Genomic DNA, 19,106 nt, shown 5'->3' on the forward strand with positions numbered 1-19,106 from the left:
TAACATTTGTGTAATAGAAGAGATGAGTTATTGATAATAGCTGAAGTTAGATCAAGTAGCTTTCTGGGTCTACAACATGATGTTCTTTGGAGAGTTCAAAGAGAAAATGTTCCAATTTGTCATCCGACTAGAGAAATAATGGTAATTATTCTTTTAACTTCCACTGGGACTGATATCATGCTGCATGAGTGTTGCATACCAAAGAGGGTTGGTGCGTACTTTAGTGTGAGTACCTTTATAATGGAATACTGACGCACCTAAAAACTATTACTTTTTTTTTTTTAAAGGTGCTTTTATTTTGAAAGTTTCATGTTTAATGCAGTTTGGGTCATCTTATAACAAAAGGCAATTAGTCTGTATCGTATTTAGTTGTGTTAATACCCACATAAGGATTTATTGCTTCATTTTATGTTATATCCAGCTAAATCAGTGGGAAATAATTTTGAGGAAATTGCTGATGAGATATTTCAGAAACTTTTAATACAGTTTTTCTGTAAGCTAGTGGAGATCATGTTAAAACCTCCTTGAACTAAGCCACCTAGTTAGTGCCAGGGTGCAGGAGGTGAAATAAAGGAGGCTGCATGTCATGCCAGGGGCCTGCTGCCCAAACTGATGCCTCTGGTTGCGGACTGGGCTCTGACTTTTCGTAGGGAGGGATGGGAAATATGCCAGGCCACAGATAGCATTATTCCATCAAAAATGTTGTTCCTTTCTCCTCTTCAGCAACAGGAATGGAATACACTGTGGATTCTTTAGCAGGGCCCTGAAAAGGTCCTTTTTTTAAATTAAAAAAAAAAAAAAAGTGTTTTTGTTAGACTAGCAAGGTTTTATTCCTTCTTTTCCTTTTTCATTTTCCATCTCATTCTCTTTTTTTTCTCCCATGTGTGCCTCCAGGCATTTACTTGTCATCCATCATTAGCTTTGTCTTAAGAGCTGCCGTCTGCAAGCATGCACTGCGTCAGCGGTGTGCAGACAAAAGTGGAGAAAGGTTCGCCTGGCGTTGCTTTGACATGTTCAAAGGGAGCTACTCCATCACTCCGGGGATAGAAGGGCAGGGGCAGGAGCAGGGAATGGGAAGGCAAAGTGAAAAGTTCCTCCTGACATTGTATGGCTCTGAGGAAATATGCTGTGAAAGAATCTGGCTTTCTGCTTTCCTGCCTGGGACTGTGAAGCAAGGCTTTTTTTTTTTTTTTTTTTTTTCTTCCCTGTGAGAAAGTGTAATTATTGGTTTAGTTTAAAAAAAAAAAATTGTTCTTTTCAGTGAATTCAAATTGCTTTAATTAGCAGCAAGATACATACAGCGACATTTGGGTTATTTAAAAGGCACTGTGACGAGTCAGTCTTCTGCGCTAGCTTTATTTTTAGCTTTATTTTGATATCTTTCTCTCTAAATGTTATTCTTTTTATTTAAAAAAAAAAAAAAAAAAAAAGGAGCTGTCAGCAGATTTGGAATTTCACTTTACCGCTTAGCAAATGCCATCCTCATCAGGGAGGTGTACGCCAATCCTGTGGGGGCACAAAGCACTGAGCCTGCTGCTCAGGACCACAAAGGAATGGCTGAGATGGGCCAAAACAAAAAAACCCAGCAGATCTGTGTGGAAGTCTGCATGGCAGCATCATCTCCCTAAAAACAATTCCCTGCCAAAAAGTCCTTCCTGCAGCAACGTTTCTTTCGCTGCGTTTCCCTGGCTGGTGTGTGTGCATGGTGAGCAGCCTGCCCCGCCAGATGCTGCGCCCAGCTGGGAACAGAGAGCAGTGAGCAGTGCAGACAGAGGCTTGCACATATTAGCAAGACATTTGTGCCTGCTGAGCTACTGTAACCACCAGCTTGGTGTGCGCTGTCATTCCCTCCCTCTGCCTGAATGTGTGCATGCATGTGTGTGCTTATATATATACAGTATATACAAATAGTAGGGGGTGTATTTTATAGCTGGAGCTGGTAGAAACAGGCTTTCACCTTGAGAAACACCAAGAGATTAAAAATTACGTTGTTTGTAATCAATCAAGATAGATGAGGTGTTAAAAAAAATAAAAATAAAGCTGGACACAAATAACCCATGCAAATTAAACTGTATTCTCCTTTCATGTCAGGACTGCTTCTGTGGCCCTTAAATCATAGGCACTTTAAAACCAAGCTTAACATTCATTCTCAAAATTGTCATGCGATTCATTTGCATTTTACAATTTATTTATTTATTTTTACTCCCCATGAGATTGGTGTCACTGTACGTCTACCTAGCAATTTACATGTATTTTATTTGAGTGGAGTTTGATGTCTGTTATGATGAAAATGTCAGTGTTCTAATGATTAAATTGATTTTTTTTTTTTCTCCCCTTTTCCAGAAACAGCATAGCTGCCTCAGCAGTGTGTGCCTTCAATCTCAGTGCCATTACTCAGGCATTTAACGGTCCTTTCCGTTACCAAGAGAACCCAAGATCAGCCTGGCTGCCGACAGCAAACCCCATCCCAAATTTCCAGGTATTGCTGCTGCCCTTTGTTTTGCTCTAGTGCTTTTTACATTCCATCATCCCATTGGGTTAACTTGTATGGGGCTTCTTTTCCCAGGTAAACCCATGGTGCAGATAAATGATGTTTCTCCACGTTTCTCAGCATTTTAGTCTGTGGAACTCCTTGCTTCACCTTATTGACACTATAGGATTAGTGGGAAAATTTGAGTCTTTAAACAAATAAGAATGTTCGAAGCTTTTATAAGAATGAAGAACTCTAAATATTTGTGGGCCAGAGGTATTCTAGGTAAAAATGTTGCGAGGAGAGATTTCCTTCAGGATATACCACTGAAATTTCCCCACTGAAAGCCATTGAAAACCACTTTCTGAAACTACTGATAATGTCCTATGGCAGGAACAGCATCAGCCTACGTCACAAATCTTAGAACGGCTTGGGTTGGAAGGGAGACCTCAAAGATCATGTAGTTCCAACCCTCTGCCACAGGCACGGTTGCCAACCACTAAATCTGACACCAGGGCAGGCTGCCCAGGGCTCCATCCAACCTGACCTTGAACACTTCCAGGGATGGGGCATCCACAGTTTTTCAGGGCAGCACCTCACCACCCAAATGGGCCCAAATTCTGATGCAACAGGGCAAATCCACCCTCCTTACTCTCTTTGTTACATGTCACATTGACATGTGAACACTGAGCACGTGGTCCTCAGAGGGGACATGCAGGCATATCCCCACCAAAGCTTCAGATTTAAGGGTAGAAAGCTGAAGCTGACAAACTACAATGGAGACAACCTGTGTTTTTAAACAAGAAAGGTAATCATCTGTGTAAGGATGTGATGAATTTTTCATGACTTAATAGGACCCTAAAGGCAGTGTTTCAGTGCGAGATGGATGTCTTCCCAGGACACAGTAGCTCAGCCAGAAGTTACTGACACATTGCAAAAGCGACTGGTGGAAGAGGCTACATCATGATGGTCACAGAGATTCCTTTTAGCCTTAAAAATGTTTGATTTTATGATGAGCAATTTTCCAGAGTTATGAGTTAAGGCCAATTTGAAATGTATAGAACAGACTTATGCCTAGATTCTGTCAGTGCAACACTAAGTATGCATTTGACAACCCCCACAATTCTGAGTCCTCTGAAGTGAGAGCCCATTTTACAGCACAGTCCCTTCCCACCTGGAGTATCCTGGAAAGGACAGGCTCGTCCTTCTGTCCTTGCTTCTGCACAGTGAATATTTCCATCCCAATTGTGTGAATCTGGTTCTGCCTTATAATGGCAGAGGTGCTGAGGCTGCCTGCAAGTGCTATCTGCCTTCAAACTGTCAATGTCAGGGGCCTTCCAAAATGGACTCTGCAGTCAGTTGAAATCACTGCAGGAGCCGAGGGGAGGCAAGTCTGCCCCCATGTTACTCCTGAGGGAACACTCTGAATTCCCCCACAGCACCTGAGAGAGGGCTTCTCCCTGTACAAGGTGGGACACGCTCAGGCTCTTGATCACACTTTTTGGAATTTAAAGGGAAATATTAAGGTTAAATGAGAATCAAGGACTTTCTTCTGTCCCTTGCCAGGCTAACCCTGGAGAAATAGAAAAGAGCTTTGGAAAGCATTTCCATGTAGTGAAAAGTATCAGATAAAACGTGGAGTGCAAAGATTGCAGCAGCAAGATGAAAGAAAAGGGTCAGGGGAAAATAAGGAAAGGAAAAGAAGATATGTGGCAGACAAAAGGAAGATTGCAGAAGAGATTAAGATGTTTTTCAAGTACAGGAGGAACAAGAGGTCAGTGAAGGGTCTTTAGGAGATGACAAGGGTAATTTAGTGACAGAAGAGGCAGATATTGTGAAAAAATTAAATTAATTCTTTTGCTTCAGTGTTCACAAAGGAGGATGGAGGAAAGATGCCAAATTTTTTTTCTTATTCCGAGAGGAAGGAGAAGGATATAGAGGATCAGGGCAGTGCAGATAATCAGGAAATTAGAACAAAACAAAATGAAACCAAACCAGAGAGATGCTGTGTCAGCATACAGGCTGCCAATAGCCCAAAAAAGATTATCTGTGACTTGATGAGAATAGAAAACAAAACCAACAATGACATTCCTGCCACTGGGACTCCTCCTTCAGTGATGCTCTAGAAAGGAAAGAGAGTGGGGAGAGAAGCATCCATAAAAAGACAGCAGTGTAAACCAGAAGGCGTACAGGAGTCCGCAGAAAAGATATAACTGAAAAACTTTCCGAACTTGTAATGAAGCAGCAGAAAAATAAAAAGATCTCTGGAAATAATAACAACAACAACAAAAAGATATTAAAGGCCATCTAAAAATATATAAAAAGAATTCACTGGTGTATCTTTAGTTTGAGTACTCAGACAAAGGTTCTAACTGATAAGCAAATGGGCAGTGCTCATAGGTGACGTGAAGTCTCAACACCCTGTTCACCTAATTCATCCTAGCTCCGAAATATTGGTGGTGGATTTTTAGAGAATCAAGCTCTGTACTACACCAACAAATGTGTTTGTTGCAGAAATTAGTTCTTAAAGGCTTGACAATTGTAGGACTTAGTATACCAGCTGTGGGATCTGATTACACTGATTGTGTACATATGAGCCAAATTCCTGTGAGCTGGTAGGAGGAGCTCTACATGGTGCACCTTTGAAAGGTTGCTGTGCTGCTGTGATGAATATTGAGAGTATGCATATGGGAAAGTTGTACACTGTAGCGGGAGTGCAGTAGATCAACATCCTAATTTGCAGAATAATAGCTTCCCTTCCAAAGAAAGCAGAAACACCTGGACCCAAAATGAAAAAAAAAAAGAATATTTTTTTTTTCTAGTGAAACTGCTCAGATGTGGTCATTGGTTAATCAGAGGTAGGCCTTAAGCTGGTGTTCAAAAGACACAAGATAAACTCTTTTCTTCCCCTGTGTTCTGTATGGACCTGAGCTCTATCTCCTTTAATGCTGGAGGATGGATTCACCAAGGTCAGTCTGCACTGCCAATAAAGGTAGAAGAGGGAGGGGGCACTTAATGGTTTACCTGCTTGGGTTAAGATGAAGCTGGAGGGGTCTGTTCAGAAGAGAGAACATGAGAAAAGCAGTGTGATGAGTTAGATTCTTTGATGCAAAACCAACCAGTTTTTCAGGTTTTTTAACCTCCAGGTTTTGTGCATTATACAGACTGAGATGCCAGGTAGAGTCTGAAGATTATTTGAAATGCTTCAAGGATTTATTGCCACAAAACCTTTGTTTCTACCGTTAACTTTAAATCTCTCTTTCTATAACTAGCTTTAATTCTTTTTTTTCCTCCTCAGTTTGTTAATACCTTTTTTCCTTTGGTATGCTGGCTCCAAGGTACCTCAAAGGAATGAAACATCACATTGCTGGTCTGCAGACCAGTTGGGAGGAACTTTTTGATAAAAGTGAGCTACAGGCCAAAGCCAGTCATAACCCATGCCAAGGGACTGATGGTGGGACGCAGGCCCACCTCCCCAAGAAATCATCAGGGCATGGCTGGTTAAAATTGAGCATTTCTGGGTTTGGTCTCGGTCTACTGAAAGCAAACATAGGTGCTGAAGTTCCATCTTCCATGTTTAGTGTGGGACACTGAGTGATGACAGCCCGAATGAGAACCTGACAGAGAGAGTCCTGCAGGACGCGCAGCGCTTGTTCCTGATGAACGACGTGGTGCAGCCGGTCACTGTAGATCCATATGTGACTCAGGACAGCATTCGATTCTCTAAACTAGTGGTTGATATTGTTCAGGGGAAGGATACTCTCTACCACGTGATGTATATTGGAACAGGTAAGAACACTAGAAGTTAAGTCCTCTATTTGCTCGTAGACTTAGGAGCCCTGGGAGCCAGATAGTGATACAATCCCACAGTAGTCATTCAATATCGTTTTGGCACAATGTTTCATGGAAGTTAGTTTGCCTGAATAAATTAAAAGCACGATGGAGGACTCAAGGCTGATTCCCAAGTGAATGGGCTATAAATCTATGGTGTGTTTGAAAACAACAGTAACATTTTTCTTCCTTTTACAAAAACATGTTTCAACTAATCACACTAATACATGGCAATGGGGAAGAGCAGAGGTCACCAAAATGTTCTGTGGTTTTCTGCACATAAGTTGCCTCTCTGCACTATAATGTACTCATCTCTAATAAGCAGTAATAATTTTTAACTTCCAGGATTGCCTGAAGTTTCTCTATGCAGTTCCACATGCCTACTGGGATGTGAGCCCTTGTGCTTTCAGGAACAATCATTCAGTGAAATGTGATGTAGATGGGGAAGCTGAGGCAGTGTTTTCATGCATAGTGATAGTATTAAGTATATAATTTGAGTTTCTTAATTTCTACTGCCATCCACTAATTAGCAGGATGCTGTGCCTCTTCTGAAAAGCATGGATATCTTGGCTAAATGAAAGGTGCAGAAGAAGGGTAAAGTGTTATTAATGCTTGTCTTAGCCTATATTCATACTAATGACAGAGGTTAAATTAAATAGCTTGATTAATCAGAGCATATGGCCACCCTCATGGGTATAATGTTGTTATCCTCTATAGCAGAAGCTTTGACTTTAGAATAAGACAGATTGCATTTGTGTTAGTTTAATCTCAGATCTGAATGCAGTGTCATTGCCTCATTCTCATGTTAACACCTTCCCAGGCTGCTTTATGTAACTTTTACCTTCACTTGCTTCAAAAGTGATCATCTTTGATGTCTTCTAGTAACATGCCCACTGGAGCCCAGGAGCCTCCCTGGACATTGATTATGATGAGAAAATTGTAGTTAAATTGAAATATGTCATTGTTCTGCCATTTTGATATCTTAAATTGATATTTTAAGCCAGAAAGTTGAGGTTATTTCTGGCTCATATCACTTCTATGGAAAAGCCTTCTGCCATAACATGACCTTCTTATTCTTTTGATTTCTTGCCCTGATTGGTGGTGACTGAAGACAAAGCTGTGCTGGACCTGAAATGTTTAAAATAAACAGATTCTTAAGGAGAAACAGTCCTGCTCCAAGGTAGCACTGAATACAAAACCAATCCTGAGAAAAACCAAACCCAAAACCTGGGCCTCAGTCTTGTTCCACACTTAAGGTTCTGTTAAGCAGCGGGAAAAGAAAAAAAAAAAAAAAAGGCTTTGCATTGCAGCCAACCCCGCTGCTGTAAATTGCTGAGCTTTGGCACCAGTACAGAAGTGATCTGGATGGAAAGATTGAAGTTGGAAAACAATTGGGACTGACAGACCTCTTTTGGGGTTTTAATGAAAAACAGTGTGGTTACCCCTTTTCCCCATCATAAATCTCCCGCAGTTTTTCAGATCTTCAAATTGTTTAGCTGAGAGCACTGTGAACACAAGCATACATGCAGAAGCATATATGTTTCTGCATATGCACTGCTGATGCCATAACATCCCCTTGTCAAGCTAGCAGGATAGCTTCTTCCAGGAAGAGGATCAATTAGACTCGTGACCCATGCAATCATTACGGAGGCCTCTGGGATTTCCAGCAGGGCGGTTGCATCTGTTGTCATTTGTCATGACATCAAATTGCGCCGATCTGCTTCATAAACCAAAAGAAAAATAGACTTTGAGGCACCAGAAATGATCCCTGTTATCTCAGGTCACCTTCCTCACAACTCACTGGTAACAGGACCATGCTATTTCTGCCTCGGTGCTCCAAGTGGGAATTATTTCCAGGTACTTACTCTTCAGATGGCTCAAGTCCTTCTGGCTTCTGTAATGTCTGAGAGCTTCCTAGACTTGTAACCATGGAGCTGGGGCATTCTGTACCATGGGCAGCAAGTATGTTCAAATTAGAAAATGACACAAAGCTAGGGTTAAAGCCACTGCGTAGCATTAGTACTTTGATGTTTAGGTAGGTGTGACATGAAGCCAATGTCTCCCAGGATTTATTTGTGCCTTGTTTCTTGTCCCGCTAGAGTATGGCACCATCTTGAAGGCCCTTTCTACCACTAACAGGAGCCTGAGGAGTTGTTATTTAGAGGAAATGCAGATCCTCCCTGATGGACAACGGGAAGCAATCAAGAGTCTCCAAATCCTGCACAGCGACAGGTCGCTCTTTGTGGGCTTAAATAACGGAGTGCTGAAAATTCCTCTGGAGAGATGCTCCATGTACAGAACAGAAGGGTAAGCAAATTTATAGTGCTGATAGATTCCACTTCAGCTTAAAAAGAAAAGCACCAGGGAAACATATTCCAGCCTGATTCAGTGTAGAATGCTTTTTTTCATTCCTGAAAGACAAAAAACACTGTTGAAAGTGCATCTCCTGATAATACATTGATGACAGGAGGAATGAGAATGAGCAATATATTTTTTTTGTAAATATTAATTAGTACTCATCAGAAATTAATTGTGTGCTTACCAAAGAAGGACTTGCAATATTTACTTTTTTAAGGGAAATTTAACATTTCAGTGTTGATTTCATTAGCTCCATGTGTTTTGCTGGCTGTGTGGCTGCAGGTTTCTGGTTGCAGCCAGCCTATCCTTGCTTATCTGAGTGATCACCTCTCAAAGTCTGATGAGGCAGTGCTGTGTTACGTGGCTCCTTGTTATTGCTTTTGGAACCCAATAGCTCATTTCAACTAAGTGTGACACCTCCTACACCTGGATAGATTCTGTGTCTTGATTGCATCTATTAAAGGGAATAGAAAAAATATATATTTTTTAAATTATCAGCCCAGGCTCCAGAGCAGATCTCCACCCAGAAAAGAGTGCAGGAGGCATTTGGAAATAAATAGTAGCCCTTCTTTCTGGCAGGTGAACCAGTGTGAAACCAACTGATTGCTTGTGTACATCTCTAAAAGCATTCCTTCATCTCCTCATCTACCTCTGCTTTGCTTTTCTTGATGAGAGTTTTCTCTGAATCTGATGTCCTCTGTGCTAAACAACAGGAAGGAATTTGTTAGCACCATCTAAATGGACTCCCTCTTTCACAGCCTGGTGCAAGATGTCCCTGTTCTCTTGCCAAAAATCAAATACAGAAAATGTCACAATAATTTTATTTTCAACAAGTAGAGTTTATCTATCAGCTTGTACTAAATTCATGTCTGTCTCAGTATAAAAATAATGTTTTTTTCTATTTTTGCTGAGCCTCTTTAATTATCTCTATAGAAAACATAACTTGGACATTACTGCAAGTTAAACTCAGAAGTGTTTAATGTGTAAAGGTTTAACTGCTTATACAGAGAGGCTGACACCAAAGTGTTTAGCAAGAGAAAGAATCACAGCTGGAAAATGCCATCTCGTCCTTAGCTCTTAAAAGCAGAGATTTAAAAAGGTAGAACATAACAGCTGTCTTCTCCAGCCTGTCCTGGAGAGTTTCAGTTTGGGAATATTTATGTGTGTATACATATATGTGATCCAGTTTCAAGACAAATGAGTTCTTCTTTTTCTGTCTTTTCCTAATCTTGAGTTCAACTTTCCGGTAATTTATAGATCGTGTCCCAGTTTCAGCCTGTATAAGTACATTGTATGACAGTTCCATTAAAGCTCAAATGGTGGAGGTTTGCTTAACTGCCTATAAAAGGAACAAGCAGGAAAAAAAAAGGACAGCAGTGACTGGGGGATAGGAGCACCATCTACCTAAGGCCTGAGGTCCTCAACATCCTCCCCTGCTAGTATAGCTTTAGTCCAGCCTGACTAGCTTTGTACTTCTAGGCAATGTTAGCCAGTTATTGGGCTATAGCAAAGCAGGTGAGATGCAGACTTCAGACAGCAATGTGGGTTGCATACATTTGGCAATGTGGGAGGTCAGAATTTGCTGAATTCCAATGCTGGCCAGTTCAAGTACTTACGGAGACTGTGATGGATCCTTTGCTCCGTAGCTGAGTCTTGTGGAGAGAGTGTGCACAAGGAAAAAAGAAGGGAAAAAGAAGGAAGATTAGGAAATCAAGGAAGGCTGCTATTAATTTATTTTAAGGGTTGTTTGTGATACCATCATTAATTACAAGCTAAGTTTTTTCTTCAGAAAATTATTCAACTGCCATTTTTTTTCAACTGGAAATCTTGGAACCATTTTCCCTTTAGCACCTTGGCAATGCAGATGATAAGTCAACTTGGTCTCCTTTGTATTTCTTTCAATGCCGAACTGTATTGAGAGGGATGTTTTAATTTCCTCCAGTGCATTCCACCTGGCACTTCTCCTGGGCTGTGATTTATTGCTTATTGTTGTGTCTATACTTAATACATGCCAATATACAGCCACCACAGGAAGAAGGGCTCTCACCCCACCACAGCCCCAGTTACTTTTTTGTCATGCTGTGACTTCTTGACTGGCCTCCATGAAAAGCTCTGGTTTCAGCAGTTTTTAGAATCTAATCATTTTGATGGGGGCTCAGGAAGCTTTGAGGTGGGGGAGAATTTGTGCCTCCCAGGCAGGAATACCACAACGCTGTTTATTTTCTTTGGCTCTGCCTCATGTTATCAGGAAACTTTGCAGCCTTTTACACCCTGGGGGCTGATGTGGGCTCCCGATTGCTGACTTAGAGCTCTTACCTTCACCTTGCCTTCTCCCTGGAACAGGCAATCATGTATGGAGGGAACATTGATTCTAGCATTGATCCCTCCAGCACTCCTTGTTGCTGTGCTGTAAACCCTGGGGCTTGTTACCAAGGCTCAGAGATGCAGCAGAGGTAAAAGCAGCAGCAAAGGGAAGAGGTGGAAAGGGAAAAGGGTTTCTGCCATCTCCTTTACTGTTTGTTTATTGACACGGCACCAATTTAATCTCTTAAATGGTGACCAGTAGCTCAGCCCCAAGTCTTGATGTAGTTCATTGACCCAATATATTTCTGGGTGTCTGAGCAGTGCTTTGTGTGTGCCCACTGACCTCTCAATCTGTCTTTTCAGAACAGTGAGTCTTAGCAGCAGGGCGACAGGAAGACATCTGTAATGTCAGCTGCCCAAATTTACAGGCTGGACTTGGCTGCAGGGACCTTGCTGTGTGTGTGTTTTCCTATTGTGCTTCAGTGCTGCTGTTCTCAATCTCGCTGGAGAGCATTAGGAAGATGTCCAAAGCCCTCTGAACGTGTAGTGTTGTGAAGGCTGCTTTGCTGGGTGGTAGCTTGGCTGTGCTTGCTGCTGGATTTTGCATGGCTTTGAAATCTTTGTAACCTCCCTGCAATTTTCAAATGAGCTTGGATTTTTTTTAACCTCAAGTTGCCCCCAAGCTTTGGGGATGGATAGTTGGAGAGCCAGTATCACATCTTTATTACTGACACCACCATATCTCCTCATCTCACCACGTGTGGTTATCACATCTGCTCGTGTGAGTGTTACCTCAAGTCAACCTAATGGCAATGGAAATGCTCCTGCTTCTGAGGCTATACAAAGAGACCGATTCTCTTGTGTGCTACTGTGACAGTCTTGTTTGAACTCTGCCTGCTTTTCTGACCCTGTTGCAGGGTTTGCTGTTGAGTGATGCTGAGCTTTTGCCCTCTTACTTGGCCTAAATTCTATTGCACATCCCCTCCGGCTATGGTGCTTAATGCAAAGCTAGCAGAAATGACTCAGCTGACAAGTACTCTTATTTGCTGACTTGAGATCTTGTGAGAAACAGAACTCACCTCTAAATAGCTCTGGGCCAGTGATCAGACAACTGAGTACACATAGGTGAGTAATTCCTGCAGTGGCTCCAGGGATTTTGGGGAAGAAAAGGGTCAACAGCCATGGTAATGAAGCAGAACTTTTTGCCCTTGTTCTCCCGTTTGTGCCCACTTCTCCAAAGTGCAAAACTGAAATTTCCCAGTCTCTGTACCATTTCCATATAATCATTTAAGAGGCCGATAAATCACCTGGGGCATTGTTTTGATGTTTACTGTTGTTGCTATTTTCTTTTTTTTTTCTCTTTGTATGATAGAAAATCCTCTGTAACAAAGGAATGAAACATTTGAATTTAGGGCTGCAAGAACAAACTTTAAGAAAAATTACTGGATTTCAGAAGTGAAGGGGACTTAATTGGATGACCAGCACAGACTGTTAGGAGATCTAAAATCTTCCAATTTTGGGGGGAAGAGTCAATTGAATATGGGCTGGAAATCCACTGACCTCTGCATCAGAGTGACAATTGTTCCTCCAAGGACAAACAAGGAATGATTGTTGGGTAAAAAGCACAGAGAGAAAATGGTGAAAGTGGTAGGGAAGGAACAAAGGAAGACTGTTGTTCAGTGGAGCCCAGCACCAGCAGATCATTGAGGCGATGCTGATGTTTCATTGTTCACCTAAGACTTTGAAAATCCATCCCCTTCCTCTGAGCTGAGGCTGTCAAAAGTCTGGCCCAGATTTTGTTTTGAAAATGTTCTCCTTGAGGGTTTTTAAAAATATCCAGCACATTGAATATCCTTTTAAAAATAGAGGCAGGAAAGGTAGGAGACTATGAGAATGTTGTTATGAAACTAATTTATCAATTTCCATCTGCTTTGGCTAATTTGGCCTCTTGAATATTAAGAAAATCGGCTAATTATTGTACCATCAATAATTCTGCAAAGCTTTGGAAGACTTCATAAGGCATAAAGGAGAGCACTCACCCCCATTTTTTGTCATCTCCAGTATCCAATAATATCTCAGAATAAATCACGGAACATCTGTTTTGGCATTCTGGTTGCATTTAAGTAAATAGCAAGACTCCCACTGACAGAGAGTGAAGACATCAAACAGAACCATGATCACTAAAGCTCTTGGAAAGAATAAAGTTTGGTAGATGAAATGGATTTGTGTTCTTTAAATAGAAGTGCAAAATTATACCATTTTCTCTATCCCAAAAACACATTTGCATCTGCTGTAGCAGGCAATTACTCCCATTTTCTTTAATGTAGCTGCTTATATATGTAAAGTTAAGCACATCCATACTCTTTGTAGGATATGGACCTTTAAGATTCAGGGGGATGGTGCAGGTCTAAGAAGTCTGAATTCCAGCGAGCAGTTGGAGAGTTTCATTTGAACAGTCTGAGGAAAGGATATGGGTATGTGTGCCTGAAATTGGGAAAAAGGGGGGCAAAGGTAAGTAATATAGTGAGCAGGGGCATGTTCCCAGTAAGATGCCAAAGAGATTGGTTTTCAGTTTCATCTTATTTGACATTATCTTTAATGGCATGGAAGAAGAAAATAGCATACTTTGTAGATGGCATTTAAGTACGAGGGAATCACAAATAGCAGTGAGGAGAGAAATGCAGTGTGGTTCCAGGAGGGAGAGCAGCACGAGGCTGCTTGAGGAATAAGTCTGTGCTGAGATTGCTGGTGCTTGCATTACTGAAACAGAGAGGGCACGGGATGAAAGAGTGGAAAGGGCTCTGCTCAGAACCAAATGAATTATTATGGTTGTTCCCATTCCTATTAAACACACAAACTACCAGCAAGCTTTACATTCATTTTAACCTGTCTGCACACTTTTCAGGCTTCCACTTTTAAGCTCTGAACTATTGAGATGACCCCAGGTGAATGGCTCTGTGTCAGAAGGAATCTTTAGTGGTAGATGGAGACTGGGACTGTACAACTGCTACAACAGATGAAGGTCACTCCAGAAATTGCCAAGTAAAGTCACCTAATTTCAGGGCTTCTGTCTTCTTACTGTCCTGACTAGGTTGCAGATTTGTTCTAGGGAGCTTTGGAGCTGCTGAGAGGGAGGAAAAATCTGAGAAGTTGAATGTGCTGAGGGTTTTTGTTTGCTTCTTACTTTTAAAGCATCCTGCTTGTGTGATTTGCTCACAAGATCAGGAGTCGTTTAGGCTGTGGATCCTTTTACCTCTAGCAGGCTGGCTTGGGTCCAACTCAGATCAGTGATGTCTAAAAGTCATTACCATCTAATACCTACTAGGTGGGCTATGTGAAATTAGTTTCAACACAGTGGCGACTGACAGGAAAGCAGGTAGTTTTCTCGGAATACATAATGTTAAGATGACATTGATTCTACTGTTATACAAACAAGATTAATAACTGAAGCTTCCAGCAAGCCCCAGGGCAGATATCCACTGCATCTGTCAATTCTTGCAATTTGCTGCTATTAGGTCATAAGATTTGTATTCTAGGTAGTGGTCACATCCAGCGACATGGCTCCTGATGTCTCCAGCCTTACTGCTTCCATGTCTGCTTTGCCTCACGTCTCGAGCTTCCAGTCTGCATTTACAGTGTGAGGCATTGTAAATGTTACTACCCATTGCCTATATTGCTACAGATGCTTCATCAGCTTTTTATTAGAAGATGTACTGTCCTACCTGTTTGAGGAGGGGGAAGCATCTGAACCCAGGGCAGATTTGTTTTTGCTGTTGTTGTAAGCATGAAATATAAATACATATAAGCACATAAAATATGTATGGATTGTAGAAAAACATATCACTGTACTTCTGTCTGGTGTCTTCTACGTGTCAGTATGCCAAAATACTACAGATGTATGGGAACGCTCCAGTCTGAGGAGGGGTAGGGCTGAATTTCAGGAATATCCATTTACTTAAGTGATGTTGTCATTTTTAAAAAAGTGGAGTTGATGTCATTTGGTAGTGTTTTTATAGATACATGGGAAAACAAGAGCTGAAAGTTCTGCATTGGACAAGAGATGTTAGATTCTGAGCGTGGTAGGTGGCCTACTATTTCTTTGCCTTTTCTGACATTAATCTACAAGCACTCTATCTCATTGAATCTGCATCTTGTTGAGCAGAAATTCTAGAGCATAACAAAATCCAACTTTCACAACAGAGCTGCTTGAATATGGATTATTTTGTGCAGCCTGGGTGATAACTGTAGACTGTTTTAAGGTTTCTTCATCACCACATACATTTCTTTTCAAATGTTCTGTCTTTGCAGTTTTCTTTTCCTTCCTAAGTTGCCATTTTAACATTATTTACATTCTTAAATCATCAGCATCTTCCAGAGACTACATAAAGCAGAAATGCAGAAGCAGAGCACATCTTAATCTGACAGCCTCCTTCAGACACTGACTGGCACAGGGCAGAGGGAGGGAATAACAGTTGAGTGCATTGATTTGGCCAAGCTGCCTTTCTTCTTCCCTCTGCCTTTTGCCATATGGCAGCCCTGGGGGGCATGTTTTCTTAAGGCTCAAAAGCCTGCTGAGGTAGGAAATGGTTGTGCTTTGCAATCCAGACAAACATGCCCCACACTCAGGGAGTTCCTTCTGGCGATTCCTTTCATTATGACTTTAATAGTAACTGAATTTTCTTGTGGATGACTGATCCTATCGCTGGTAGTCAGTGGCCCTCTGTACTTGTGTTTCTGTTAGAGGTCAGTTTTGTTTGGCACAGTGACAAGAGTTTCTAACAGTGTTTATGGTGCAACACTTATTCATTTTTTTTAATAACCTGCTTCATTGATGTAAACATAAATCCAGATTTAATCAGAACTTTTCTCGGGATGGCATTAATCTTCATATTTGAATAAATGCAATGTTGTTTTATTTTACTGCTTTAAAAAACAAAAATAAACACCTATCCAATAAAGAAGTCAGTGTAGCTAAAAGATGATGGAATGGGATGTCAGAAGGTAAGAAATAGAATCGTTTGTTGTGTAAATTGTACAAGGCCATAATCTATAAACCACAATCGATTAAAGAGATACCGAAAATGGTAGGGCAGGAGGTGGAACTAGCAAGTCAAGGTCCCTGATGAGGAAAAGAAAATGAGGTGAAACTGCCCATGAAAATTCCATCCCTTGTCTGTGCATTGTTACTTTCAGCTACATGTGTTTGGTTCATAAATGGACTTCAGTTCTAGAGGTTGTTTTACACCATGGTTTTAATCTGTGCATTCAAAACAAATCATGTGCAGAGCACCAGTCACTGATGCTAAGCATGTGTGGGTGATAAATTTCATGTGTATGCAACACAAAAACATTTCAGCTTCTCTGCCTCTTTGTCCAGTGTCAAATGATGAAATAGCAAACCTTAGTTCTCTAACTGGTTGTCAGCTGCAGCCCTCACAATGGTGGTACCTGTGAGCTCTTCCTGAGCAGTGTCCCATTCCACAGATAATTGCTTATGAAGTGTGTGTTACTCGTCTTGAGTTAAGGGCACTAGCATCTGGCACAGAATATTGCTGCACTCACCAGCTGAGAAATGAGACTGCTGCTTGACCACTGCCTCACTGAAGCAGCTCAGTTCCACTTGGCTTCTTTCCTCAGTGGGGAAAGATAATGGATTTGTACAAATCAGTAATTCATCTCTGCAGTTTGAATTTTTAAAGGTATCAAAATTAGAGGGATTGTTTGAAGGTCTGGTGCTTTTTCCTCCTTCTTAATCTTATTTTCTTAAGCCATGAACATCCTTTTGATTCTTATTCTTCTCTTTTCATGCCATCTGGGCTTAAGGAAGATAGAAGTCCACTCTCCCTTGCACAGACTATTGAGGTTGTCAGTAATTATGATTTGGTTGGCTGGAAGCTAATATGATTATTTGTTTAGTTCATCCCCTCCACATGTTGATAGCAATGGGACAGTAAGCTAACCTCGTCAGGAAATGCCTGTCTACAAACACAGCCACATGCCAGCAACTAACAGACAGAGCTAATACCCACGTATTGCTTGCAATGTGCTGCTTTCTCAGAGATACCTGCTCAAAGGGTGGAACAAACCGATGTGAAATTCTTAGAAGTCAAAAAATAATGAGAAAGAGATAAATGCAAAGAGGGAAAAAAAAGTTGGAGAGCAAGCACATCCTAAAAGATGAGAAGAGCACAGTCCTTTAGTGTGAACGTTCTGGATGATGTCTTCTTGGTTTTTGGTATGAACTGGCTTGTTTGCTGTCTTCCATCTGGTAGTAAGAATGGGAAGAGGCTTCAGTAATTCTTTCTTTCCTTTGGTCTGCTGAAGACTAATCTCTTGGGTCTGGTTCTATTGATTTGATGATCCATTTATTACACAGTCTAAAGCTTTTTAGCTCACAGGGTAGAACAACCAAAAGATGAAGTTATCCAGACCCAGAGCAAATTAAAGTGGGAATGAGAAACTTTAGAACTACAGGCTTTTTAGCTTTAATGAAGATTTTGAAAGAAGATCTAATTCAGGCTATTAAAAAGTCTCCAAATCCTTGTGTTATTTAGAATATGAGAATGCTGCTGTCACTTTGCAATGCACCTTGGAACAGTTGTTCTTTTTAGGAAGCAGGTGTGCTCACTGATCCATCATTATTGTGTTCTTTAGACAAATCCAGCCCCCTTGAAGAGGACTGCTGCAGCAGTATCACACATCTGGAGGTGGAGAGCAGAGGTGGGGTTAGGGCACAGGACAGGGCCTGAGCAGGAGTGTGAGAGAGGGAGATACTTTCAGTGAAAACCTTGGTGTGAGGAGGACTTCTGCTTTAGGTCCGCTGCTTTATCTGACTGCTTTATCTATGATCCATTTGTGTTTTAGGAGGGATGAGGTTTGTTCATAGGGACCACGGTACTGGGGCCAACTCCTCAACCACACATGGAGGGCCTTTGCTTCTCGGATGCCTTCTGGTTCTCTACAACTGCCTTCGGATTCTGTTCATCTTTCCTTCCCCTTTTCTTTTCCCTGTTCTACTAAGGATTGTAGGTATGGATGGAGATATTTACATGGCCCCATTGCCTTAGATATGTCTCCAAGTAGCCCCTAGGGCACAGGGAAGCAAAAAAGTGCTGTGATCTCCTTTTCCACATCTCAAGCCTGTGACTCTGGTGAGGAGATGTAAGGCAGGACTGACACACTGCAAGCAGAAGCCTTTTTACAGCGAATGTTGTTAATGAAGGCTCAGCTAACCAGGCTTCAGAGGCACTGTAAAAACTCTTCTGAGTCATAGCTAGGAGTTTCCATTGACTTCAGAGCACTTTGGATACTGTTCCAATTGTAGAGTCTTAATCCTTTGTGTTATCCCAGATGACTGCTGTAAAAATGATTGCAATAGCCAACAACAGGGAGCCTTACAGCTCCCAGACAGCAGGCAGCAGGTGAGCTCTTATGAGTAAGATCTTATTTTCATGCAAATGTCTTCAGTAAGCGAGAATAAGAAACCAGAGAAAAAATAGCTTGAATAGGAGACACAAATGGAATTGTTTTTCAATTGAGCATTTTTAGTGTATGCCATTATGCCTCAGATAAGACATTTACTGCAAAGCAATGAATTAAAGTGAATCGCTATTGATAGTAATGTTCTGTCATAATAAATCCAACCTCTTAGATATCCATCAAGAGGTATTCTCCTGAGTCCTCATTGAATGTACTTCAGTCAGCAGATGGTCAGAGATAAACTGGGGGCATGAACCATGTGATATCATCAACATCTCACTTCCATAGACATCCCACTTTTTGGGATTTCATTACAGAAGTCATTAGCATTAATATAGCCAGTGTGAACCCACCATGCTTGTGTTGTCTTTTGAGATAATGGGTTCCCTCTACCTGTGTAAATAATGATGGGAAGTGATACTGAGTTATGAGTCCCTCAAGGCATGCCTGGCCTGCCACTGAATAGTTACTGAGTGCAGTTTTCACTGCTGTGTGTATGGTGTGAAATTCTGGCCCCACTGAGCCAATGGCCAAAGTCCCATTGACTTTGAAACATCAGAATTTCGTTATGGCATGTTAACTTCCTTCTATCTTATTTCACAGTATTTACATAGTGCCTTGCATGGCCTTGGTTCCCCAGGCCCACGTGAGACTTATTGGCAGT

The 19,106-nt window shown here is 41.4% G+C and overlaps 1 protein-coding gene across 10 annotated transcripts in view; it reads left to right on the forward strand.

The window, feature by feature from the left end:
• Window positions 1-19,106, forward strand: part of SEMA5B (semaphorin 5B) — a 248,524-nt gene that overhangs the window by 188,951 nt on the left and 40,467 nt on the right. For all 10 annotated transcript variants that reach the window (XM_031590638.2, XM_090143666.1, XM_090143668.1 and 7 more), the window contains 3 exons: window positions 2,344-2,479; window positions 6,052-6,259; window positions 8,401-8,608. In XM_031590638.2, the coding sequence (XP_031446498.1) occupies window positions 2,344-2,479; window positions 6,052-6,259; window positions 8,401-8,608 (552 nt within the window). The remainder of the gene's footprint in view (window positions 1-2,343; window positions 2,480-6,051; window positions 6,260-8,400; window positions 8,609-19,106) is intronic.

The sequence above is a fragment of the Phasianus colchicus genome, chromosome 7 (genome assembly GCF_987193195.1).
Source record: "Phasianus colchicus chromosome 7, bPhaCol1.hap1.1, whole genome shotgun sequence".
Classification (NCBI taxonomy): Eukaryota; Metazoa; Chordata; class Aves; order Galliformes; family Phasianidae; genus Phasianus; species Phasianus colchicus.